The 27,707-nt window shown below is 39.9% G+C and overlaps 1 protein-coding gene across 1 annotated transcript in view; it reads right to left on the reverse strand.

Moving 5' to 3' along the window:
• LOC137372387 (titin-like) overlaps positions 1 to 27,707 on the reverse strand; it is a 425,393-nt gene that overhangs the window by 155,300 nt on the left and 242,386 nt on the right. The window contains exons 136-151 of the mRNA XM_068036276.1: positions 26,342 to 26,454; positions 24,873 to 24,956; positions 24,606 to 24,676; positions 21,270 to 21,411; positions 19,920 to 19,977; positions 18,202 to 18,285; positions 18,094 to 18,149; positions 16,099 to 16,228; positions 15,297 to 15,755; positions 14,405 to 14,488; positions 13,532 to 13,606; positions 11,068 to 13,137; positions 10,398 to 10,451; positions 8,974 to 9,372; positions 8,397 to 8,666; positions 8,031 to 8,306 (exon numbers count right to left, since the gene is read on the reverse strand). Coding sequence (XP_067892377.1) covers positions 8,031 to 8,306; positions 8,397 to 8,666; positions 8,974 to 9,372; positions 10,398 to 10,451; positions 11,068 to 13,137; positions 13,532 to 13,606; positions 14,405 to 14,488; positions 15,297 to 15,755; positions 16,099 to 16,228; positions 18,094 to 18,149; positions 18,202 to 18,285; positions 19,920 to 19,977; positions 21,270 to 21,411; positions 24,606 to 24,676; positions 24,873 to 24,956; positions 26,342 to 26,454 — 4,425 coding nt within the window. The remainder of the gene's footprint in view (positions 1 to 8,030; positions 8,307 to 8,396; positions 8,667 to 8,973; positions 9,373 to 10,397; positions 10,452 to 11,067; positions 13,138 to 13,531; positions 13,607 to 14,404; positions 14,489 to 15,296; positions 15,756 to 16,098; positions 16,229 to 18,093; positions 18,150 to 18,201; positions 18,286 to 19,919; positions 19,978 to 21,269; positions 21,412 to 24,605; positions 24,677 to 24,872; positions 24,957 to 26,341; positions 26,455 to 27,707) is intronic.

Raw genomic sequence — 27,707 nt, forward strand, 5'->3', positions numbered from 1 at the left:
AGAGCTGTTCATTATTCTGCCATTAACACTCTCTCTGGACAAATGCTTTGACTTTTACCACAACTATTACCACACACTTTGCCTTTTGTTCCGTGACATCTGTGACCTTTAATCTCTCCCACCCTCTACCCTATCACAGGCTTTCCATTTTGTTCTTCCTCCCACACTCCCCTTTCAAAGCATAAAATCCATTGCATTTCTACTTTCCTTTGGTTCTGAAGAGTCATGTCCGACTCGAAATGTCAACTCTGTTTCTCTCTCCACTGATGCTGCCAGACCTGCTGAGTATTTCCAGTACTTTCTGTTTTTATTTCAGATCTCCAGCATCCGCAGTATTTTGCTCTTAATCTCATTGAGGGGTTTAGGTGTGGTAAATTGCCAGAGTAAAGGGCCTCTGGTTTATAACTATCATCTCAACTGCAACATTAGATTATGGTCTTTAAATCTCTATATATATCTCAACACGTACATGATGGAGATTGCATGGATGCCTTTTGTTGTTTGAGGAAGTGACAGATATAGTGCATGTGAGAAATGCAGTGGGTGTGGTGTACACAAACATAGGAGACTACTGGAGAAGATTAAGCGACATGGAACTAGGAAGAGGGTCAAAAAGTGGATAACAAACTGATTAGATGGCAAGAAACAGAGATTAAGAGTTAGAGCAAATTCTCAGCATGGTTTGAAGTAGTTAGTGGTGTCCCACAGTATCTATTCTGGGACTGCTTCTGTTCAGTGTGTACATCATTGATTTGGAAAAAGAACTAATGGGAGTGGTATCCAGATTTGCAGATGATATTAAAATTGGAAGTATGGTGAATAATTCTGAGGGGATATTGGTAGGATGGTGGAATGGGTAAAAAAGTGGCAGATAGAACTCAATATTTAGTAAATGTCAGTTGGTACATTTTGGTTAAAAAAAGAATTATACTTTGAATGGGAGTAAGCTGGGTGATATCGAACAACAGAGGAATTTGATGGTTCAATATTCTCAACAAGATATTAGCAGTGCCTCCTGGATAGGCCATAAAAAGCTAATGGAATACTTGGTTTTACAGCAAGAAGTACAGAATATTAAGGTCAGGATCTAATGGTGAATCTATATAAAACCTGAATAAGACAACAATTGCAGTTTTGGACCGACTCTACAAGAAGGATGTTGAGACAGTGCAGATGGTACAGTGCAGGCTCACTAGAATGCTGCTTGTTATGACGAAATACAAATACAAAGAAAGACTTGAAAAACTGAGGCTGTTTTTTCATTCGAACAGAGGAGATTAAGAAGTAATTTGATGAAGGTGTTTAAAATTATGAAGGGATGGGACAGAATTGAAGGGTCTAAAACAAGGGAACAAGAACATAAGATTAAATGTAAGAGATATATGACTTAGAGCAAGAGAAGTTTGAGAGGTTGTGGAATGCTCTAGCAGAGTTAGTGATTGATGCTGAGACTTTGTCAGCATATGACAGATAAAATTTAATGCAGAGAGGTGTGAAGTGATTTATTTTGGTAGGAAGAATGGGGAAAGGCACAATTCTAAATGGGTTAAGAGCAGAGGGACCTTGGGGCATATGTGCACAAATCATTGAAGGTGGCACGGCAGGTTGAGAAAGTGGTTCATAAAACATACGGGATCTTGGGCTTTATAAATAGGGACATAGAGTACAAAAGCAAGGAAGTTATGGTGAACCTTCATAAATCAATAGCTCGTCCTCAAATGGAGTATTATAACCCATTCTGGGTACCACACTTTAGGAGGAATATGAAGGCATTAGAGATGGTGTTGAAAAAAATTATGAGCTTTGTTTCAGGGTTGAGGGACTTCAGTTATGTGGATAGATTAGAGAATCTGGGGCTATTCTCAGAGAAGATTAAGAGGAGATTTGATAGAGGTTTTCAAAATCATGATAGGTCTGGGCAGAGTAGATAGGGAGAAACTGTTCCCATTTGTGGAACGGGTGAGAACCAAGGACACTGATCTAAGGTGATTGGCAAAAGAAGCAATGCCGACATGAGGAAAAACTTTTTTATGCACCGGGTGGTTAGGATCTGGAATGCATTGCCTGAGAATATGATGGAGACAGATTCAATTGTAGCTTTGAAAAAAGGCTTGGATAACTATCTGAAGATAAAAAAAATTCAACGTTATGGGGAAAAGGCGAGGAGTGGGACCAGGTGAGTTGATCTTGCAGAGAGTGGCATGCACACGATGAGCAGAATGGCCTCCTACTGTGCTGTAACTATTTTATGATTCTATGAAAAGCAAGTTCAAATTCCAAGAACTTTTTTGCTGGCAGCTGGATTCGTAGTTGTCGGGCTACAAACTGATTCTCGAACTGAAACATTTATAAAGACGCAGTAGTTACAATTGTTTAATCTGCTTTTTTCTTCCTATTTCAGTGATCTTAACTTCCTTATTATCAGTCTGTATTTTGGAACTGAAATATTTATATGAAGTAAATTTACTCTAAGTGAAAACTGAATTTGGAATTTAATGATGAGGAGAGATAGAAAGTGGGGATCCTTTCATTAGAATAACAGGGGTTAAGAGTAGATCTGGTGAAATCAACTTGCATTTATATAGTGCCTTTAAAGCATTTTACAGGAGTGTTATTAAACAAAATTTGACACTGAGGCACATCAGGAGATATTAGGACAGATGACCAAAAGTTTGGTCAAATAGTGAGGTTTTAAGGTGTGTTTTAAAGAAGGAGAGAATGGTAGAAAGATAGAGAGGTTTAGGGAGAAAATTGCAGAGCTTAGGGTCGAATCAACTGAAAATATGGCTGCCAATGATAGAGTGATTAAAGTTGGAGATGTTCAAGATGCCAGAATTGCAGAGTGCAGAGATCTTGAATGGTTGTAGGGCTGAGAGGTTAGAGATGGAGATGGGGGGGGCGGGGGTGGGGGGGGGCATGGAAGGATTTGAAAACAAGGATGAGGGTTTTAAAATAGCAGTATTGCTGTTCCGGGAGCCAGTGTCGGTCAGCAAGCATGAGGTGATGGGTGAACTGGACTTGGTGTGAGTTAGAACATGGGCAGCAGAGTTTGGATGACTTTAAGTTTACAAAGGGTGAAAGATGGGAGGCCAGCCAGGAGAGCACTGCAACAGACATGTCTACAAGTAATAAAGGCATGGAGGGAGGTTTCAGCAGCAGATGAGCTTAGGTAAGGGTGAAATAAAAACAGAAAATGCCGGAAATTCTCAGCAGGTCAGGCAGCATCTGTGGATAGAGAAACAGAGTTAACGTTTCAGGCCGATGACCTTTCATCAGAACTGGGCAAAGTCAGACATCTGATAGGTTTTAAGCAACTGAAAGGCGGGAGGGTGGGAAAAGGAACAAAAGGGGAGGTCTGTGATAGGGGAGAGGGATTAAGGGCTGGATTTTAAGAGCTCAAAAAATGGTGGCCCGCCTGCGCCAAAGAGTCGCCATGATCTCACGTATGGCAGCTCATTTAAATAGCCTGGGTGGCCCACGCCCCACAACCCTAAATCACATGTCTGGGGTGGGCTGTCTGTCCCCAACAATGGCGTCAGCTGCCAGTGTGCAGGTAAGTCCATTTAAATTTATGCATTTAATTAATTTAAATATTGAAATCCAGGTCTTGTCGCCCAGCGGCAAGGGGGTCGCCATGGAGCCTCGCCACTTCTGAGAGGATCAGGCCGGGCCCTCTCGACGTTGGGCTGCGTGGCAGACCACTGCCAGCCCCATCTTTCACTCCCCCACCCCACCCCACCCCCCGCCATGCAGCCCGATGTCAAGGGCTTGATAAAATCCAGCCCTAAGTGACAGAAAAGCTGGTGGTGCACAGCCAAAGGGAGTGGTAATGAGACAAGAAAAGAAATAAAAGATGTGTCTGGAGGAGGTGTGGATGGCAGATTGATGAACAGCTGTTAGCCAAAAGCAAAAACAAGGGAAAAACAAGACTAAAACCAAAGCCTGCAAAGAAAAAGGAAACAAAATGGGAGAAGAAATTACAGTTTAAAATTGTTGAACTCAATGTTCAGTCTGGAAGACTGTAAAGTGCCAAATTGAAAAATGAGGTGCTATTCCTCGAGCATATGTTGAGCTTCATTGGAACACTACAGTAGGCTGAAGAAAGAAAGGTCAGCATGCGAGTAAGGTGGAGAATTAAAATGACAGGCGACTGGAAGCTTGAGGGTCACAATTGTGTACTGAACGGAGGTGTTACCAAAGCAGTCACCCAATCTGCATTTGGTCTCTCCAATGTACATTGTGAATACAGTATGCTAGATTGACAGAAACACACGTAAATCACTGTTTCACCTGGAAGGAGTGTTTGGGGCCTTGGACAGTGAGGAGAGAGGAAGTGAAAGGGCAAGTGTTGCATCTCCTGCGCTTGCACAGATTGTTGTGGGAAGGCATGGGGGTGTTGGGGGTGATTGAGGAGTGGACTAGGGTGTTGTGGAGCGAACGGTCCCTTCGGAATGCTGAAAGGTGAGGGGAGGGGAGATATGTTTGGTGGTGGTATCACGCTGGATGTGGTGGAAATGGTGGAGGATGATCAGTTGAATGCAGAGGTTGATGAGCTGCAAGATGAGGACAAGGGGAACCCGATCATGGTTCTAGGAGGGAGGGGAAGGCATGAAAGCAGACATGTGGGAAATGGGTTGACACAGACGTGGGCCCTGCCAACACGGTGGGAGCGTGGGGGTAGGTGCCCTTGGTTGAGGAAAAAGGAAGACATATCAGAAGTGCTGGTATGGATGGTTGCATCATTAGAACAGATGTGACGGACAGAGAAACTGGAAGAACGGAATGGAGCGCTTACAGAAAGCTGGGTGTGAGCAAGTGTAGCTGAGGTGGCAGTGGGAGTCAGTGGGCTTATAGTGAACATTCATTGATAGCCCATCCCCAGAAATTGAGACAGTAAAGTCAAGGAAGGGAAGAGTTGGAGATGGACCATGTTAAGGTGAGAGAAGGGTGGAAATTGGAAGCAAAGTAGATGAAATTTCCAGTTCAGGGCAAGAGCAGGAAATAGCACCCATACAGTTATCAATGTACCGGAAAAAGCAGTGAGGGAGGGGGCCTGAGTAGGACTGGAACAAGGAGTGTTCCACAGATCCCACAAAAGGGCAGGCATAGCTAGGACCCATGTGGGTACCTATAGCATTGCCTTCTATTTGGAGGAAGTAAGTGCAGTTAAAGGAGAAGTTGTTCAATATGAGAATACATTCAGCCTAGTGGAAGAGGGTGGTAGTGGATAGAGACTAATTGGGCACCATTCAAGGAAGAAGTGAAGAGCCCGCAGACTGTCCTGGTGGGAGATGGAGGTGTAGAGAGGTTATGGCCGGAATTTTATGCCACCCCAGTGAGCTGGATGATGGTGGTGGGTGGCGTAAAGTTGGGCAGGAGGCTCCGGAGGCCTTCCCAACCCGTTCCCGCCTACGGCCCACTTTACATGGGTCGGTGAGGGTCGAGAAACGGACTGCCCGCCCCAGGCAAATCAAGGGCCTTAAGTGGCCATTTAAGGGCCTTCGCCAGCCTCCATGGGGATTTTACCCACGGCAAGCGGGCATCCAGGAGCTGTGAAAGGCCGCCCAATAAAACCTGGCCGCCTCTCAACACACTGGGGGGGGGGGGGTGCCCTGACAATCAGGCATAGGATGCCTGATTGAGGGCAGCCCCCTCTTTCCAACCACTCCCAGGACCCAAGTGCCCCCCCCCTTCCCCCCAAACGACCACCTTTACCTCGCTGGGGTGTGACCGGCGAGGCAACCCTAACTTATCTGCAGTCCTTGCTCCATGTCCTCGGTTGGGCTGCAGTTCCAGCGGTGGCCACCGCTTCCGATGGCGCTGCTGGGACTAAGAGCTGCCGGCTGGACGATTGGCCCGCAGCTCAATGAGGCTGGACTTCCTCCCTCAAGCGGGTAGAAATCCCGTCTTGGAACAATTAAAGCCCGGGGACTTGTAAAATGCGGGATGGATCCCCAGGCTAGGCGGAAGAGGGTTCACCACCGACTTTTACGTCAGTGGCCAGCTCCTGTCCGCCCAACGTAAAATCCAGCCCAGTACGTCCAAAATGAAGAGGAGATGATTTGGGTGAGGAAATTAGAACCTGTTAAAGTGACGGACGGCACTGAAAAAGTCACGGATGTAGGTGGGAAGAGACTGGACAAGGGGAGAAAAACTAGCGTGGAGATAGGAAGTAAACAGTTCAGTGGGGCAGGAACAGGGAGAAATGATAGGTTTATCATGGCAGTCCTGTTTGTGGACCTTGGGAAGGAGGCAGAAGTGGGCTGTTCGGGGCTGGAGGACTATGAGGTTGCAGGGTTTGGAGGGAAGATCATGCTGTGGCTGAAGGTCGTGGAGGGAAGATCCTTGTTTTGATGAAAGATCAGTGACCTGAAACATTAACTCTGTTTCTCTCTCCATAGATGCTGCCTGACCTGCTGAATATTTCCAGCATTTTCTGTTTTTATTTCAGATTTCAAGCATTTTTCAGTATTTTGCTTTTGTATAAGGTTGGGGTGGAGTTGGGCGATGATCAAAAGGTTCAAAATTTTGAGATCAGTTTCCCTATTTCCAATGATCAATGAGGCAGTAAGTAGAGAGCAGAAATTTACATTGTCTTCAAATGAACAAGTTGAGAGGTTTGCATAACTTTTTTCTAATGTACAGAATTGTTAGGGTAGGAATGCCCTACAAGACAAAGTGGTGGAAGTGGAATCCATAATATCTTTCAAAAAAGTGGACAAATATTTGAAAATTTCAAAGTTTATGGAGAAAAGGTAGGGAAATAGGATTAAGCAGATGGGCCCAATGGCTTCCTTTTGTGATATAAAATTACAAATTCTATAATTGAAATATATGAAAATCATCAGTCAGATCTTTCAATTTCATATTGATAAATAAATCAAGAATCATTTTATTAAACTAGTAACTTGCCTGTGGTGTTGCCCAGAAGTCAGTTAATGGGCTGAATTTTATGAACACACCGCCAATCGCGGCGACACGTTTTGAAGTTGGTGGTCTGCCCGCGCAAAGCGACCACCAGTGAGCCCTCACAATATTTCACACTGGGGCTCATTTAAATGGAGGGGTGGAATGGCTGCACCTGATGATGTACAGGGGGCGGCTGCTCTGTCCCTGGCAATGGCGTCTGGCACCACCACGCAGGTGCCAGCACCATTTTTAAAGGGCTTCAAGCCCTGACATATGATTTGAATACTTAAAGAGAACATGACCTTTAATTTAAATAAAAATAGCAAAGTACAGATCAAAGTCCCTCTTCCACCCACCAACCATCAACCAATACATTTATTTCCCTCCCCCCCGCCCACCGAGAAACCATTTTTGCCAGTCCCGAACTTTCACCCCCAAACTTTATGATCTTTGCCCTTCAACCTCTTCCCACCATCCCCTCAGCCATTGGAATAAGTTTTCTCTGCATCATTCCACCCCCCACCCCCACCTGAAAATTAAACTCCTCCCCCCTCCCTACCTGTGTCTCGCCTTGACTCCTTAAACGGGGATCTGAAGGCAAGACACCTCCGGCCACTGGTCGGAATATCGCTTGGGACGGCCACCCGGTCCAGTTAGGTTAATTAACATATATTTGCATTAATTTTATTAGGCAAATGAAGGCTTCGCCATGCGGTGGGGGTGCTTCACTGAGGCCTTGCTGCCGCTGGTAAATGCCGTGAGGCCTTCTTGGCGTCGGGGGTCGAGGTGGGCCTCTCGCGGAAGAATTTTCCGGGCTCCCTTGCCATGACCCCTGACTTCGGAGAGCTGGTAAATTTCAGCCCAATGTTTCTCTGTACATGATTTAGGACCTAGCTCAAAAAAATCATTAGTAGCTAAAGCCTGCTACTACATTACTTCAGTCAATATAGGAAAAGAATGGGAAAATGTTGATACATCAATTTACAATGATGACCAACCATTATGACAATAGGAATTATGACAGATGGATATGGTGCATGCCCTACTTAAAATTATGAATATTATACAGATTATCAGTGCTGGAAGAACAGGCACATTTCTACAAGTATTAGAAAACTTACCATCAACCATCAGATTGGCTGTAGAAGCCTGTCCTTCCACCTCCACCGTGTATTCACCAATATCTTCTGGAGTTGCATTCTTCACAATGAGAGTAATAACTTTTCCAACTTTCTTAATTTCAGTTTTTTCAGTGGGTTCCATTGGAATCTCCTCTTCACCTTTGAACCATTTGATATTTGGGGTATCTTTTGCAATTTCACATTCGAAAACGGCATTTTCTTTTTGTTTGACCCGCTGGTCCCGAACAGGTTTAACAAACCACTTCCTTACAATCTCTGCAATGGATAAAAATATATAAATTAAAACCAGTCCCCAAATCCCTTTATTGCTGCTTCAAATGTACAAGAACATTCATATATACTAACCTTGTACATTAACTTTTCCCTCACATCTTATGTTAGCAGTCTCAACAGAATATATTCCAGCATCATCAAAATCTGCACTTGTGATAGTAATAGAACGTTGCAACCCGATGACGCTAATTGTGTATCTGCTGGATGTGTCGTCTAGGGGTTCACCATCCTTCTTCCAAATCACATCTTTGTCTTTGGTCAGCTCACAGGTCAAATATAGGGGCTGTCCTTTGAAGATGGTGGTTTCCTCTTCCAGCGTTTTAAAGAATGCCACTGGAACCTCTAAAATATTTTGGGGAAAATATCAGTTAATTTTCTACAATAAAACAAAGTATTCATTTTTATACAAAATGATCAAAAGCCTTTGTAACATCTTATGCTTCAAATCTGATCTGGTATCTGGATTATACTGAATTGATGAAGCGTTGTGCGATAACATGGTAAAAGTACGTAAATGACCATTTGAGCTTAATAATTAGTCGAGAAAAGAACTATTCAGCAGGATTCCTAGGTTGCGTTATTTTAATATAATGCGCAGTCTTGTTCTTGGTTTGCGCCGTGCAATACCTCAAACAGCAATGAAAAATACCTTCGACAATTAGCTTTGCTGTAGATGTCTTTTCTTGCTTGCCAAGGCGGCCTACACAGCTATATTCACCAGTGTCTGAAAGCTGCACATCAATGATATGCAACTTTCTATCTTTGCCATCGGAGGTAAATCTGTATTTAGGACTTTCTCTCACGGTGCTCCCATCCTTCATCCAAGATGTTAATGCTGTAGACGGGGAGATCTGGCATTCGAAGACGGCCGAAGAGCCTATAGACTCCGCTTCCTCCAGCACGATATCTTTTAGCTCTTTGACAAATTTCAGTGGGACTGCTTTGAGCTGGAACCCTGCAAAAGGTGGCTCCTCTGAAGGTGGCCTCCCTGCACCTGGTTTAAGTGGTTTCCTGTCTCCGTCTCCGGGCGATGGTGTCTTTTTCGCTAAAATTTAGAGTTGAACATAAATACATTGGATTTTATTTCTTTCTCTTTTTTTGCATGCTTCTGAAGATGGTTTGATGCGAACCAGACACTTAGATGCCACGTGCCACTTTCAGTTGGTAAAGAAACGACAGAGAAACAAGCACAGCAATGAAACTGACTAAGAGACCAAATTCTGTAAACTTGCTTTTGGTTCTTTTCTGAGGTAAATTGGTGCACTGAAGCCCATCCTTCAAAGCCTATACATTTCATCATGCGATAATGATTTCAGGTGTAAGATATACACCATATAAAGCCACTATAATTTCAGCATGGATATATTCGCCATTCGCCAAGGAGTAGCAATGATTCATAATCATAATCTTCAGGCAGCACAAGTAAATTCAAGTAGTAGCTACTTTGTACAGCCAAAAACACTGTATTTTGCACACAAATAGAGAAAAACACATGCATTAAGGTTTAGATTCTCGTAAGGCGATCATGACCTATGTACATGGAAACATAGCAGACATTTCTTCCATTTAGTTTTCATGCAAAGTTCTTCTTTGTCAGCATCAATTACAGCAAATATTTAGATGCAGTATACAAATCGATTACTTGTGCTGAAGTAAATAGGATTATTCAAACTCCAATTATTACTTTATGGAGCTGCAAGCATATAAAGAGAAGACAGTTCATGCAAAATTAAGCAATGCAATATCAATCCATGGTTTGCCATCCTGTCTACACAGCCAACAATCAATACTGTAATTGGAAGGCCATGCAAATTGATGATATATTGAATTCCAAAATAACTGTAATGTAACATAGCATTTAATGGAGTTTTCCACTAATGCATGAGAGAAATTTAAATAGGATTCTTTTTAATAGCAATATAATTCATGAATTTCATTTAAATAGATGTGTTACATTGGAATACTATTGCATGTGTTTGCATCTAAATGTTCGGTAGTGCTTGTGGAACAAGTATATATGTGTACAATCATGCATGGATTCATAGCTGTGACTATGTGCTTGACAGTCCCTCTCACCTCTTAGTATGCCTCTACCCTTGCCGGCTTCATCAGTTGGTGCCTTAGCATCTGTAGTGAGATAGTAACATAATTATCGGCATGTCATGACTATCCTGCCAAATCATATGTTAAAATGCTTCTGTAATAACCCAAGGATGAAAACAATGAGGCTAACAAAGTGTATTGTATTTAAATGCAAAAATATATATTTTATATATATACATATATATATATATATATACGCACACAAAAAAATCTAAAATGGCAGCCAGAGGAGATTTAAAATTAAGAAAAGACATATTAGTTTTGAATGAGGAAAATATGAAATCAGACAAATTAAAAGGTTTATTGCAGCCTCTGCCTTCAATGATGTATATGAAAAATTATTTTAATTCAACTATAGTTCTGTTAATAGCAAACACCAAAGCAAATTAAGATAACTTTTGTCTGGGAAGCATAGGACGACAAAGACCAAACCAAACACAAGCAACAGACATGAATTTTAGACCTAACACTTTTGACAATCACAGTACATCATGCACACAAACACAAGCTGCGTTGCCAGGAGGAACAAAGGCACTTGACAAAGATGAACACACACAACATCAAGGAACACTGATCCATTTTCCAAAGCACAAGATATGAGCAACCAATCAGTTTGGTAGATGTGCAGCAGCCATCTCACCTCGTCGTTTGTAAGGCTTTGAAGGAGTCTCAACTACACCCTCAAACAGTTCTTCTTCATCTTCATGTGCCCAATCAACAGATGAGCTATATTCCTCCTCTTCTTCAGTTAGTTCCCATTCCAAGTCTTCCCTGTCCCGTAATTCTTCTATTGACATTTCTTCTGATTCTACTTCATAGTCTTCTTCTGGTGAGATGCTTTCAGAGGGAACTTTTTTCACCTGTGCTATTTCCCCTTCCTTTTCTGCAACTGGTACAATCCCTTTGCCTGCTTTAAGGTGTGCAACATCTCTAGGGGTTAGCACTTTCTTTACAGGTATTTTCTGTGGCTTTTCTTCCACTGCAACTTCTTTTGAAGGAATCTTCTTCAGCTGTACATGATCCTTTTCTTCTTCTGGTACTGACACTTTTCCCTTTCCAACTTTAAGATGTGCAGTATCAGGTATATCTCTAGGGGTTAGCACTTTCTTTACAGGTATTTTCTTTGGCTTTTCTTCCACTGCAACTTCTTTTGATGGAACTTTCTTCAGCTCTATATGATCCTTCAGTTGTTCCAAAACTGGAACTTTTCTTTTTCCAACTTTTAGATGTGTTTCATCAACTTTCTCTATAGGAATCACCAATGTCTTTTCAGGAACTTCCTGTATTTTCTGTGGTTCTTCTTCAAATAGAATTTCTTTTGACGGAATTTTTTCTAACTGCACTGGTTCCTGTTTTTGTAAGACTAAAGCTTTCTCTTTATCAATTTTAGTAGGTGTAACTTGTGTTTTTTCTTTATAAACTGCCATATCCTTTTCAGGTATTTTGTGAATCTTTTGTGGCTCTTTTTCTTCAAATGCTTTTTCCTTTGAGGGAGTTTTTTTCAGGAAAACCATTTCCTGTTCTTCTTTTGAAACTAGGACTTTCCCTTTACTAATTTTTAAAGGTGTCTCATGAGGTTTTTCTTTTGAGGGCACCACTTTCTTTTCACGTGGTGCCTTGGAAAACTCATCAGTCTCTTCTGCTGTAACTTCTGGTACCATTTTTGGTGCAGGCTTTTCTGAAACAGTCTTGCTGGGTAAGCTTTCTATTGGATAAATTTCTATACTTTTGGGTTTTCCTTCTTCAGGAGATGGTGCAATCCTGGGCTTTTCATGAACAGTTTTTGGAAGGTCCACTTTCTTGAGACTAGGATGTTCTTTTTCCTTATCAGGCTTAGGAAATGTACTACCTTTTCTCAGCATCAAATGCTTTCCTTCATCTTCCTGTTCCATTGGGATTTTACTAGGCTTTTTCAATGGCAAGATTTTCTCCTTATCCTTCCCTGTATCAGGGACTTCAGCCTGCTTTACAGGCATTTTTCCTTTGTCTCCTACCTTCACAGGAACTGGTTCCGGTCTGGTTAAGAGCACAGTCTTTTCTTTATCTTTTTCAGCTTTAGACACTTCAACCTTTTCCAATATTATTTGCTTTTCTCTATCTTCTTCATCACTGGGTAGTTTCTTTGACATTACGCTTTTCTCTTTTATGGCTTCTTCTTTAGGGACTGGATAAAGTTTTCTTAATAGTACCTTTTCTGCTTCTTCCACTTGTTTGGGGATATCAGGTTTTTTAAGTAGTATACCTGGCTGTTTTTCCATTTCTTTCGATACTACTTTACTAACCTTTTTTGGTAATATTTTGTATGCATCATCTTGTTCAATAGAGATTTTATCTGGTTTCTTTAATGTTACACTTTTCCCCTTATCTTTGTCTATTTTAGGGGTCTCATCAACCAACTGCAATATTATTTCTCTTTCTGTTTCTTTCTCTTTTAAGATTACATCTTGTTTCTTCAGTGTTACGTGTCCTTCATCAGCTTCCATTTCCTCAGGGCTTTCAGTGAGTTTGCTAAGTTTTAACCCTAAGTCTTTGTCTTCTTCTTTAGGGGATCTATCAACCTTCTTTAATATAATACCCTTGTCTTCATCTTTCTCTTCCTTGGGAACCTTACTAATTTTCTTCAGTAGTGGAATTTCTATAATATCTTCTATTTCTTTTGGCACTTTGACTGTAGGTTTTAGTTTCAAAGGTGACTTGGATAGTTCTGCAGCTATAAAGGTTTCATATTTAATTTAGTGACAAATCAACAAGGACTTTTGCAATTCCATAAAGGAACAGTCTAACATCAAAACAAAACCAAACAATGTCATACTCTCCAAACTATACTAGAGTTCATCAAATTAAAACACACAGTAAAACATATCTATAGACAGCAAAATTTCCAAATAAACACATTAACAGAAAGAATCACAACAGACAAGATACATGAATTGTTACTTTTTAAATAGACCAAAGAGACAATTTGGTACGACCAGTACACAACATTTAGAAACCTGTGGAGTTAACTTCTGCATAACTTTAAATTTAACACAGAAAAAATAACAGAAATTGTACAACAACATATTATATTGTAAATTAAGTTTCAAGCTTTTGATAAATTGTACCTTTAAGGGGTTTCTTGACTGGTCCTGGAGCAGTAACAGGAACAGTAGTAACAAGTACTTCTTCATCTTCAGGAACTTTTAAAAAAAAGTCAAAAATGTTGTTACCATTAAAGTCAAATCTTGAAATGCACCATTACATGGAATGTTATCCCTCTTAATAGCAAAAATGGTTTAAAAATCTTAGGAAATTGTCCCATGGTTCAGTAGCATTAGAGCACTGAACTATCAATAGAATTCAGCAACAGTCTAGTTTTAACGAGCATTTATTTTTCAACTTTCCACTTAATGCTGAATGTGTCAGCTCATCCAGGTCACCAGTGAAAGGGAAGGAAAATTGTTTGGGAACTATTCCTTCCTGCACAGCTTGAGCATGCCACATAAGGGTTCAATAGTGCAATGGTATTGATAGAATCCTTGAAAATTTGAAATCCTTGTTTATTCTTTGCCCTTGAGAAAGGATGGTGTACATAAAGGATAGAGAGGAGAATTACAACAATAAAACTAGAAAAAATAAATCACAATAAAGTTGCACAGCATGTTAAATGTCTTAAATAACTACCATCCCCAAAGAAGCAATAAAACAATTGGATAGATCAGGTTTTGGATTTCATTTTTCATAGTTAAATCTTATACGCGGCTAACCTATTTTCTCTTCATGATAAATACTCCTTACCAATTAGACTGTAAGAATGATGCCCAGGTGACAAAATAAAAATGAGGGACAGTTGAACTACCGAACAAAATAAAATCAAAAGCAAGCATTATTAATTAAGCAATGAAAGAATGAATTGTGAGAAAGATGAGATGTGATGAAAGTGAAAGGTATTAAAATGTAGAATGTTTCATGACAATGAGTGGCACTCATTTGTATACCTTCCACTAGTTCCAAATCTTGTTTCACTGGAGCAGTGACTAGTTCATCACCTTTAGGTTCAATCTTCTTGGTAATTGTAGTCACTTCAAAAAATATTTTTGATCAAATATTTAGTTTGCAGATACATGATCTAAATCTATGGCAATATTAACTACAGACAACTGTACATGTGTAACACTCAAAGAACAGTACATAATAATGCTCTGAAAACACCAAAGTTAACAAAGGTCCTTTCAGTGGACCTTTGTTATCTTTGTTAAAAATAGTTTAACAAACAGCCTTTGAGTGTTAATCATTCCATGTAAGTTTTACGTCTGCACACTACAGTAAATAATAACAAAGAAAACATAACGATAAAAGGCAGCCCCATGAAAAAGAGCCCAGAAAACTCTACAAAGTAACGCCCTACCAGATTAAATGGTCTTAGCAGGACAGAAGATTTCTAGTACCCTTTAATTTTATGCTGCACAGTTTTAACTGATTAATTTCCAGCCTTGGCTCTTGTAATCTAGCATTTAAATTCTCTACAATCAGGTAAGTGGGGTATGTTCCTACTGGGACAGACTGTGCGCTCCACATCTCGCAAATATTAACTGTTACTTATGTGTAACTTTTATTGGTGAGGGTTTTTCAAAACTGATAGTATTCACAAACTCTTACAGTCCATAATAAATATTGGAACATGATGTAAAACAAAAGACAAGAATAGAGCCAGTGTAATTGGAGAATATCTGAAATTTAGATGTCAACATTGGAGACAACAGTATTATAACTAAACAGAGAGCCTCCCAGAGAACCTATGTAAAAATCAAAATTTCATACATATTTCCATTGGTTGAGAGATGCAGCAGCTGCTTTAGAATAGAATCTTCTAATAAATCAGTTCTATACCTTTCTCTGTCATAATTTTCTTTTTTTCTGGAACTGTGACTTCAACTATTTTTTCAAGTAAAATCTTCTCATTAGCCTCAATAATTCTCTCAGGTAAACTGATCTTGTCAAGCTGAACAGTTTCTTCGTGTAAATTCATTTCATTGAACTCAACACTTTTCCCATATAAAATTATCTTGTCAGCTTCAACAATTTCTTCATGTAAAATCTTCTCATCTGCCTCAACAATTTCCTCGGGTAAAATTATTTTGTCATCCTGAACAGTTTTTTCATGTAAGATCATCTCATCAGACTCATATAAAATCGTCTCATCAGTCCCAACAATTTCCTCGGGTAAAATTTTCTCATCAAATGGAATTGTTTCTTCACGTAAAATCATCTCACCACACTCAACAATTTCCTTATATGAAATAGTCTTATCAGCTTCAATAGTTTCTTCATGTAAAATCTTCTTGAAAGCTTCAGAATTTGAAGAAAAAGTTTAGAATTTTAGATAATGGTCAAAAATTTAGAAGTTTTGGTTTGAAGAGTTTAAGATGATACAAATGTTAGCACATAAAATAAAATAACATTACGACAAACACAGGTACAAAAATCAAGAAATAAAAATAAAGCCAGACAAGATTATTATCAAAACAAAGCATATAAAACAATGAAAAAAAACAGATGTTTGTGATGAAAAGAATAACAGAATGGAAATACAACACATTACTTGTTATTGGATAAAGTCCATGGAACATTAAGGTTACCATTAATAATACGTGATAAGATCATGTAGATGAAGGTACTATCATTTCTATACCTTTCAATGGAGTATACTCCTTGCTTTCTGAAAATGTGATGGGGACAACTTTTTCAGGCACAAGTTTCTTGGCAACCTCAGGCACTTTAAAGACATTATTAAAACTGTTGTAAGCCACATTAAAGTTTTTCTTGAAGAGCAAAACATGATAATGAAAAAAACATTTTTTTTTAAATGACAGAGCAATTTCCATATAACAAAACTACATAGAATTTACAAGACAGAAACAGGCTACTCGGCCGGTATTTATACTCCAGCTTTTTCCCACCCTACTTTATCTAACTATAGCTGCATATATTTCTGTACCTTTCTGCCTCAAGTACTTATCTAGCTGCCCCTTAAATAATCCTATGTTATTCATCTCAACGACTTCATGCGATACCAAGTTCCACATTCTAACTACTCTCTGAGTAAAGACGTTTCTCCTGAATTGCTTACTGGATTTATTAGTGACTATGTCATATTTGTGTCCTCTAGTTTTGGACTCCTCTACAAGTAACATTTTCACTACATCGATCCCATCAGTCCAAAATTTTATGAGGTCTATGAGGTCAACCCTCAGCTTTCTCTTTTCTGGGGAATAGAGCTCCAAAATGTTCAGTCTTTCCTGATAGTTATAAACTCTCAGTTCTGGTATCATCCTCGTAAACCTTTTTTGCAACTTCTCTGGTGCCTCAATCTTTTTAGTAATATGGAGACTAGAACTGTGCACAGTACTCTAAATGTGGTCTAAGCAAGGTTCTAAGCAAGTTTAACACAATCTATCTGCTTTTCAATCTAGGAAATGAAGCCCAGTGCTTTGTTTGCATTTTTTATGGCCTGAACCTAAGTGCCAGTTATGTCATTTATGATCAAAAGTAAATAATTATTTTTCTTATTGGTAAGTACAAACTTAGCATGGTTGAAGACAAATTGTCTTGGCCAGTAATTAATAACAAAAAGTTGGTTTTGAACATCCAAGTGTCAGAAAATCAAATTGAAATGATTGTAATGTAGTGACCATCTCTTGGTAAAAATGTATTTGACAAAGATTCAGAGTGATCACAGTCTTAGTGCCCAATTTGACACAGAGCTGAATTTCAGGCCCACATCCTCTCAATTGCAAACTCCACTTAATTCCAACTTCACAGCACTGTCTGCCTCAACCCAATGATGCACACACCGTTATGCACGTTTGTGTGACCTGCAGACTCAACTAATCCAAAGTTCTCTTTATTGACCTCCTATCTTCTAACCTCAACAGCTGCTAATTGTGCAAACTTTGCTGCAAATATCCTGCTCATACAAAGTCTCATTTATCCGGCACCTCTATCCTCAATGATTAGATTCTCCATTCTAATGCATTGAATTTAAAATCTAAGCAGGTGAACTTCTTCAGAGCTTCTCCCACTCGGTACCATAACTTCGGCTAAAACCTTGTTTATCCACTTAGTGAGGTTTCTGGTGAATTTCTGTCATGGTTATGGCAGCAGACCAAGAGACAGTCTAAGTAGATTCAACCCCCACACCTTTATCTTCAAAGCCCTTCATGGCTGCACCGCACCTCTCCAATCCCCTTCAGTCCTATATTCTCCCCACTTAAGTACTTAATTCCTTTGATTCTAGCCTTTTTTGCATCCGTTCCTCTCTTCAACCCACTAGCAGTTCCAGAACTTTCAGCTGTCTCGCTCCTACTCTGGAATTCCCTCCAGATACCTCTTAAATTCTATCTCTTCCTATCAAAACCTCCTCAAAACTTGTCATTCAAATCAACCTTATGTTCACTCAGTCCTATTCTTTCCCTTCTGGTTCAGCGCCCATTTTCCTTACTCCTATCTGAAATGTGCCCTGTACATTTCTGAACTTAAAGGTGCTTTATAAATCTTCGTTGTTGCTCAAAATTTTAAATTTGATTTATTTTAATGTGTGCAGTACATACGCTTACAACGCATCAAGATATTCTTCAAAACACAACAGTACAATAGCATAATAACAGACAGGCCAAGACATAAATACAGTACTACAAGTACAAGAGATATTTAGGTAGAAGAACCAGCATGGCACTGGTAACACTAAAAGAATTAAAAGAACAGTAGTCTACATATGTAAGGTTTCTTAATATACCTTTAAGAGAAGACATTTTTTCTTTTTCTTCATAAGGGACTTCTGTAATTTCTTCATGCAAATGCCTTTTCATAACCTCAGGGACTTTAACAACAATATAGTTTTAGACCACACAGAAGTTACTCGAGCAGAATACTAAAGATAAACAATATTGACAGCTAAAACCAATGCTTGTCTGACATAATATTAGTGAACATAGTTAAACAGCATGAAACCAGCCAATGATTTTCATTTCCAGGTCTCATTTACATGTAACTTGTTAGCCTCCAAGCCATACTGCCTGTTTGGCCAGCACAGGTGGCATTTTGTGTGGCAGGAAGCCACCAGTGGGGTCAGTCCCCAGCACTAGGGGAGGTGGATAAGGGATGTAGTGGTGGTGGGGTGGCGGGGTGAAGTGGGGAGGGCATCCCAGTTGGGACAAAGTTCAGGGGTTTTGTGGTGAGGCCAGGGGAGCACTTCTGCATCGGGGCATAATTTGCATGTTTAAAAGGCGGATCCTGCTGCCATAATAAATTAAATAAAAGCAAAATACTGCGGATGCTGGAAATCTGAAATAAAAACAGAAAGTACTGGAAAGCCTCAGCAGGTCTGGCAGCATCTGTGGAGAGAGAAGCAGAGTTAACGTTTCAGGTCAGTGACCCTTCTTCAGAACTGCTGCCATTTGGCAGGCATCCTGTAGGTTAAAATGCATTTCTGCAGGAAGGCAGTGGTACCCATGGGTAAACTGATTCCCTTATTTTAACTACCCCCACCCAGTTTCTGCCAGAAGGGGATAGTTAGAATTTCCCCCAAGATATCGGTTAATACTATTCATCTGTTGAATGACTTTAGGTGGCGTAACCTACGGTCCAGTTATGGTCTAGTCATCTTCAAACACTTTAAAGAACATGATTTCAATTTCAATCCATACTTTCTATAATAGGACAATAGATAACCACCAAATGACAGACCTATACAGTGCACAATTATCACAATATATATAATACTGCTATTTTTCAATCAAATTTAGATCCTGTAGATCAGTTATATGATAACTTATTGCATTTAAAATGAAATGCATAGAGCATTTGAAAGAAAATCTCAACAAAGGTTAATTTAAAAAATTGATAAATCAAAGGAATAAATGAACAACTATTCAAACTTTGAAAAGCATCTTTTTGAAGTTTATTAAAAACATTATACAGCTCGTCATACTGCCGCAATAATACATGACGAAACATATGCTGAAAGAAAGCAATATACTGTGGTCGGCTACGACACCTGCCTTTTTACCTCCTCCCTTCCCACTGTCTAGGGTCCCAAACACTCCTTCCAGGTTAAAAAGTGATTTACTTACACTTCTTTCAATTTAGTATACTATATTCGCTGCTCATGATGTGGTATCCTTTGCACTGAGGATACCAAACACAGAATGGTGACCGCTTTGTGGAACACCTCCGTTCAGTCTGCAAGTATGAATCCAAGCTTTGTGTTGTCTATCATTTTAGCTGTCCGCCACATTCCCACTTTGATCTCTCTGCCTTGGCTTCCTACACTGATGTAATGAAGCTCAACCTAAGTTCAAGAAATAGCGCCTCATCATTCGATTATGCACTTTATAGCCTTCCGGACTCAGCATCTGCTCCTACTGTTTGGGCAGCAGCTGTTGGGTAATGAGTCTGCTCTTCACATTTACACCCTCACTAGACTCAGTTTTTGTTTTTTATTTGTCCTATTACCTCTCCTTTTGCTTGCACCATCATCTTTTTTGCTATTTAACCTCTCCTGCTTTCCATCCTATCACAGACATAGAACATAGAAAAGAACATAGAAAAATACAGCACAGAACAGGCCCTTCGGCCCACGATGTTGTGCCGATCCTTTGTCCTCTGTCAAGGACAATTTAATCTATACCCCATCATTCTCCTTTATCCATATACCTATCTAAAAGCCGTTTGAAAGTCCCTAAAGTTTCTGACTCAACAACTTCCCCAGGCAAGGCATTCCATGCCCCGACCACTCTCTGGGTAAAGAACCTTCCCCTGACATCCCCCTTATATCTCCCACCCTTCACCTTAAATTTATGACCCCTTGTAACGCTTTGCTCCACCCGGGGAAAAAGTTTCTGACTGTCTACCCTATCTATTCCCCTGATCATCTTATAAACCTCTATCATGTCACCCCTCATCCTTCTCCGTTCTAATGAGAAGAGGCCTAGAATGTTCAGCCTTTCCTCGTAAGACTTATTCTCCATTCCAGGCAACATCCTGGTAAATCTCCTCTGCACCCTCTCCAAGGCTTCCACATCCTTCCTAAAATGAGGCGACCAGAACTGCACACAGTACTCCAAATGAGGCCTTACCAAGGTCCTGTACAGCTGCATCATCACCTCACGGCTCTTAAATTCAATCCCTCTGCTAATGAACGCTAACACCCCATATGCCTTCTTCACAGCCCTATCCACTTGAGTTGCAACTTTCAACGATCTATGCACATAGACCCCAAGGTCTCTCTGCTCCTCCACATGCCCAAGAACCCTACCGTTAACCCAGTATTTTGCATTCGTGTTTGTCCTTCCAAAATGGACGACCTCACACTTTTCAGGGTTAAACTCCATCTGCCACTTTTCAGCCCAGCACTGCAACCTATCCAAGTCCCTTTGCAGACGACAATAGCCCTCCTCGGTATCCACAACTCCACCAACCTTTGTATCATCTGCAAATTTACTGACCCACCCTTCGACTTCCTCATCCAAGTCGTTAATAAAAATCACAAACAGGAGAGGACCCAGAACTGATCCCTGTGGCACGCCACTGGTAACTGGGCTCCAGGCTGAGTATTTACCATCTAAGACCACTCTCTGCCTTCTATCAGTTAGCCAATTCTTAATCCAACTGGCCACATTCCCCACTATCCCATGCCTCCTGACTTTCTCCATAAGTCTACCATGGGGGACCTTATCAAATGCCTTACTAAAATCCATGTACACCACATCCACTGGTTTACCCTCATCCACTTGCTTGGTCACCTGCTCAAAGACCTTTCCTTTTGCTCTTTTCTCCCCTCACCCCCTTTGTCTGCCTCTGTACTTGCTTAAAACCTGTTAGGTCTCTAACTTTTTTCAATTGTGATGAAAGGTCATCAACTTGAAACATTAACTTTGGCCTGGATTTTGTAGTTGCAACGGCTGGGAAACTTAGCGTTTGCCATCCGTGAAATTGACAGGAAATTCTGGCATTTTCACAGGCACAGTTAAATGTGAAAATCCAGAAGGGTGCACTGTTAAAGTCCTAATTGATGGAAATTAATTAGAAATCACTGAATTGATTTGAACTTCTACTTTTTACACTATTATGCTCACTGTAAAATTCCTTGAAAAGTTGAATGAAGTGTAACTAAGTTTTCAATGGTGCATTAAGTCAAAATTACTGCTGAACAACCTTTCTGGACCTGAAAAACTAATGTTATATTTATAGAATTCGAAATTTCCCCATTCTATGCTAAAAATTCCATAAATTTTTAAAATAATATAAATTATATGTTTTTTGAAAGTCTGTTTATGATATTTCATCTTCTACCTTAATCCCATATATATGGCCCAATCCCAATTTTCATGCAGCTTTCTGTAAAGCCAGTGGTAAAACCTGCTTGTTACTTCCTGGCTTGCTGCTGAGAATTCTTCAATGTGACTGGCTGCTTAATCTGCGTGATGATATCACTGTTGCTGGATGCCAGAGATCCCCTATAGCTGACACCAGAATGAAATTAATGTCAGGAAAGGTGAAATCCATGCCACAGATCTCGCTAAACTTTTGTGGGCAGCTTTCTTGGAGGTTAGTGGCAAGTGCCATCATTTTGCCTTCACTGCAGAATCCAGGCCTTTTTTTCTTTCTCCTCAAATTTTGCCAGATCTGCTGAGCATTTCCAGCATTTTCTGTTTTCTTTTCAGAATTCCAGCATCTGCAGTAATTTGCTTTCGTAACATACTATGTATATTCATTTATCTTGCAAATTATGTAAATAAATATTATACTTCTGAAAGATGCTACAAAGATACTAATACTTAAAATAAAACAAATTAGAATAATAAATAAACAGGATGCTCATCTTGAAATATTTATATTTTGGTATTTTTTCAAAGGAGAAATTAATAAAAATGTAACAATTCAACTTTTTTTTTAACTAAGGTGTTTCTCTATCAAAATCTTTTATCCTGAATTCCAAAAAGCACTACGTGTATACTTTTAAGATTGAAGTCAAATAATATTGTTTCATTAGGGGGAATGTTAACCCATCCTGCATGGCAGGAACAGGGCAGGGCCTCCTTTAAAATGAACTGTTCGCCACATAGCCCTGTTTCACAATTTGCAACTGCTCACTTCAGCTCGGTGGCTGAAACATTCATCAGCAGCAGCCTCATAAACTTATGCAAATAGGGGTCTCATTACATTAATTGGACTCCGATTAGATTTTAACTCAGGACTGAGCAGGGAAGCTTTTTTGCCAGCTAAAAGCAGATCAGTAACTGACAGAAAGGCAAAATGGCCCTCTAACGTAAGGGGAGGAGCAGATTTTCCTCACACCCCTCCCCACAAAACGCACTAGGAATTAAAATTGACCTCATATTCTGTCATTATTATACTTAAATGCAGGCTGTTGTAATGGTGGTGGAGTGGGGGAGGGGAAGAGGAACAACTACAATAAGTACATTGTTATGTATTCAATATTTGGAATGCATTTAAAATTTACACTGTTCGAGCACAGCAGTTCAGCTCCTGTGCATGTATCCATGCTCCAAGCTGTCTCTTCACTGAGCTTCAAAGCCAAGAAGAAAAAAACAGGTTGAGACCTGAGACAAATATTCACAGCACAGTGTATTGTTATCATGAGATAAAGTCCTTCAAAGTGACTAGAGATATTAATGCTATGATATCTAGTTATGCTTACTGTTTTATTTGTTTCTCGGGCCCTCAGTAAGCAAATACTTTAATACGTTTCCTACATTGCATTGGTTAGGCAAAGTCATAAATATATTAAAAAAACTTCCTTAAAAAATAAATTTCTCATAGCAGCTGTTATATAGTTTGTGATACGAGTAAAAAGGGTTTGTGATAAGGAGTTCATGTGCATAAATGTTTGAAGATGGCATAAATTTTGAGAGAGTAGTTAGCAAAGCATATGGGATCTTGGACTTCAAATAGACGCATTGAATACAAAAGCACAGAAGTTATACTGAGCCGTTATAAAGCTCCGGTTAGGCTACAACTAGAGTACTGTGTCCAGTTCCGGTCACTACACTTTAGGAAAGATGTGAAGGTCCTTGAGTGGGTGCAGAGGAGATTTACCGGAATGGTTCCAGGGATGAGAGAAATTAGATACAAGGTTAGGTAGGAAAAGCTGGGGTTGCTCTCTTTGCAGCAAAGGAGATTGAGGGGAAATCAGATATAGGTGTACAAGATTGAGACTGGATTAGATACAGTTGACAAAGAAAAGCTGCTCCCATTAGCTGGTGGTATAATGACTAGGGTACATAGATTTAAGGTTTTGGGCAAGAGATACTGGGGGGATGTGAGGAAGAACTTTTTTACGCAGCGAGTGGTGATGACTTGGAACTTGGTGCCTATGAGGGTGGTGGAAGTGGACACAATCAATGATTTCAAAAAGAAATTGAAAGGGGACGTAAGGGAAATAAACATGCAGGACTACGGGATAGAGCAGGGGAATGGGACTGCATAACATAGAGCCACCATGGACTCGATGGGCCTAATGGCCTCCTTTTGTGCCAGAATAGCTCTATGGTCTGAGTTTTTCCAGGGACTGTGAAGACCCACCAACGGGGGCAAAGGTGAGGCGAACCCATGCCGGCAGGCAGCGGGACCCTTGGGTGGCATTTTACTGGTGCGGCCTGCCGATGCCACCATCCAATTGAGGACGACAGTCTTCCCCCAGAGTTACTGGCCCAATCAGAGGGCTGGCAGCTCCACAGCCTCAGCAGCGCCACTGCTAGCGGTGGCCACTGCTAATGCTCCAGCAGGAAAGTGAGGGTGCCCTGAGGGCGCCTCAATGCCAGGGTGAAGATGGGCGAGTTGCTTTCAGGAAGCTGGGGCCAAGCAGGCAGGCCCTGGTGTTTGTGGGGTGGGGGGGGAGGGGGCATATGTCAGTGGCAGTGTTTCAGCTGCAGGGCCATTGCTGCTAGGTGGCCCTTCCATGGGCCATGGAGCGGCCATTAAGGAAGACCCTCCCCAGGAACCCACTGAGGGGCCAGCAATATCCCCATACTATGGCGGGCCCTCTCGACACAGGCAAAATGGTGGCAGGAGCAGGAAGTGGCCCTTAATTGGATCCTTAAGTGGCTCAATTGGCCACCCGATGGGTAATATGCCATGGTGGCAGGAAGACGTCGGGCTTACCTCCCGACGTCTTACTCCGCCGTGTTACCAGCCCTCCCGCCTCCTAGCCCATCACCATAGGGCTGGGAAAATTCAGCTCCATGACTCTAAAACAGATCAAACATTTAAAGACTATACAAAGTAATACATGAATTACATGACTGACATTGAAACAAAAGACACCACCATTACACAAGAAGAATTCTGATGAACCAGCTGAGCACTGGTAATGTGCAGTAGAGAAAAGAATGTTCATTCTAGCACATTTTTCAAAACACCACAGCTCATAGGCTGTTTCTGTACCTTTTCTAACTTTTTCTGAAGTGAGTAAGACTGTTCTTGAAACAGTGATAGTTGAAGGTTCAGTCCTCTTGTCAACTTCGAGCACTTCAAATATTAGTTTTAAGACAAATTGAGTATACAGTAAAACAAAGACAACAAAAGTACAGTCACATAAAACACAGATGACAGAATAAACAAATAAACATGAAAATGTATTTCAAAACTAGCTGACTTTTAGATACAAATTGGAAGATTTGAGGGAACATTACAATTACTTAAACTTACAAAGTATTTTACTTTGAAAAAAGTTAAAACTACCTAAGATGTGTTTTATGATTTTGCATAATTTAGAAAATCTAACAAGCAAAGTTGAATGATATATTTAGGAAACATAGGAACATAGGAGCAGGAGTAGGCCATTCAGCCCATCGAGCCTGCCCTGCCATTCAATCTGATCAAGGTCGCTCATCCACTTCAATGCCTTTTTCTCACACTATCCTCATATCCCCTTATGTCATTTGTAGATTGCAGGGAATTTTTATTTTTATTTATTTATTTAGAGATACAGCACTGAAACAGGCTCTTCAGCTCACCGAGTCTGTGCCGACCATCAACCACCCATTAATTGTAGGAATTGTAGGTAAATGTATTCATGAGGTTTATTTAAATATTTAATCTGGATGCAAACTGAGCTCAGATTGAGTGAATGGAAAACTGCTGTTCCTATGTGGGTCCAACACCAAATACTTGCAACCAAGTTCCTGGTAAGCATGGGCTCACAGTGCAGAACTCCACTTAGTGACATGAAATTGGCAATCTTACTCAGGGGTTACAAAATAATTACAAATAAAAAACTAGTGTAGGACAGTGTGTTTGATGACTGAGGCACCTTGCTGGGAGAACTTTATAAGAGTGCTTGATGCTAATAATGAGTGCTTGAAATGAAAAATATTCCAGGCCTTAGCACAAACATCCCTTCTCTTAATGAGCACCAAACTACCTTTAAAACAGCCATAAAAAAAATGTGAGAATAAAATTATTATAATCTACAAAAGTATTCCAATTTTCCATATAATAAACATTTTGCATTATTTATTATATTTCCATTTACTTGATAATTATAGTATAAATTCTACTTGAATGTTTTCAGATCAGCAAAGTGAAGTGTTTTTTTGTATAAGAGAAAACATGACAAGACCAAATGCTACTTTTAAAAATAACAAAAGGGGCAATCACAATTGAAAGACATAACATACCAATGAACACTTCTAATACAAAAGAAAATCAAATCAAAGAAAGTTACAAAGAAGCCTAAAAGTAAAAATAAAGGAACTTCTAAGAGTAAAGTTAAAATTTTTCTCAGAAATGTTTGTATAAAATATTGGGGTGAAATTTTACTTGGCAGGGACAGAAACTTAAATTGAGCAGTTGTATTTGGGTGCCTGATCCACTAATGCCCAATTTGTGCCCCTGCCAATGTTGCATTTCACCCCACTATATTGTTTCTTTGTTTTACCTTCTTCTGGTGCAGGCTTCTCAACTTTTCTTGGAACAGTTACCGGTTTAGTTTCTTCAGCAACCGGCTTCTTTGGAATCTCCGGCACTTAAAAAAAAATATTTAAACTAAAATACCAAAGAACATTTACATAAAAAGAAACTCACATTGGACACATCTACAACACAGTTAATATACCAAACAGATGAATCTTTTTATACATACGAATAACATTTACTTCTTTAATGTTAATTTAACATCATGTTTTATTGTTAAGAATGAACACTTAACAGGCTCTTCTACTACAATCATATTTCACATTGTCCCCAATCTGTTGTTAAAATTTTGCACACTACTTGAGTGGGCCATTGCAATAACATTAATTTGGTCATGTTTTAATAACGTATTAATTATGTCCTATTCTAATATATGCATGACAGTATGTAGCAGGTTGTTTCTTATGCTACACCAAGTCCCTGGGAATGGTAATATAATTAACACATTTTCAATACTGGGGAATAATGTAAAATAAGCAGTGAGTGTTCATCCATTTCTTTGCTACCAGCTTCACAACACAGAAACAGACCACACCCAGAGATGTGGAGTATAAGAAACTACTTTCCACATGTCACAATATGACAGTTCATATGTGATAGCAGGGCATGATCACTATCTTACTGCATTATTATACCACGTTCTGATAAATGACTACCCTAGCCTCCATTGCCTCTTAATATTTTGATACTTCAGATTAATTCATCATATTGTATGATAGAGTGGGATGAAGGAAAGGTTTTGCTGGACTCGCAAAGCTTGCAGTTGTGACCTGAGGTCTGGGTGTGCACCCTCAAAACATTTACATTAGCAAGATGGAAGTATTGGGTTTGTCACAAACTGTTATGTTTGATGCTGACAACCAGTGATGATACCTGGAACTACATTTTCTTTTTTTTTGACCAACAGAAGAAATACACGCTTTTCATTTATGTTACAACCTGCTAACAAAAGCGCAAGTATGCTTGAAGAATAGAAATCAGCATTACCTAATGCTAATGCTCGTTAAATCATTTTGGTTGAATTACGAATCCTCAAAGCAATGCTAAGAATAGTCCATTTGTGCCTTCGACTGAGTATTAGCAAACCCTTCAATTAGCCAATGAAACAGCCCGAGCATTTATTTCCCTCTGTGGAGCCTTAAGGTTAGGGCCTCGATTGTCTAACTGAGTTTGTAGCAACAATAACAATACTTATAAACATATTAAAGTATGAAACAAAAATAAAACAGAATATTGATATTTAAACTGCAATAAAGATTTGTTTTATACAAGTATTTCCAGCATCTAAAACCACAAAGAAATGTA

Source organism: Heterodontus francisci, chromosome 7, assembly GCF_036365525.1.
Source record: "Heterodontus francisci isolate sHetFra1 chromosome 7, sHetFra1.hap1, whole genome shotgun sequence".
NCBI classification, from domain to species: Eukaryota; Metazoa; Chordata; class Chondrichthyes; order Heterodontiformes; family Heterodontidae; genus Heterodontus; species Heterodontus francisci.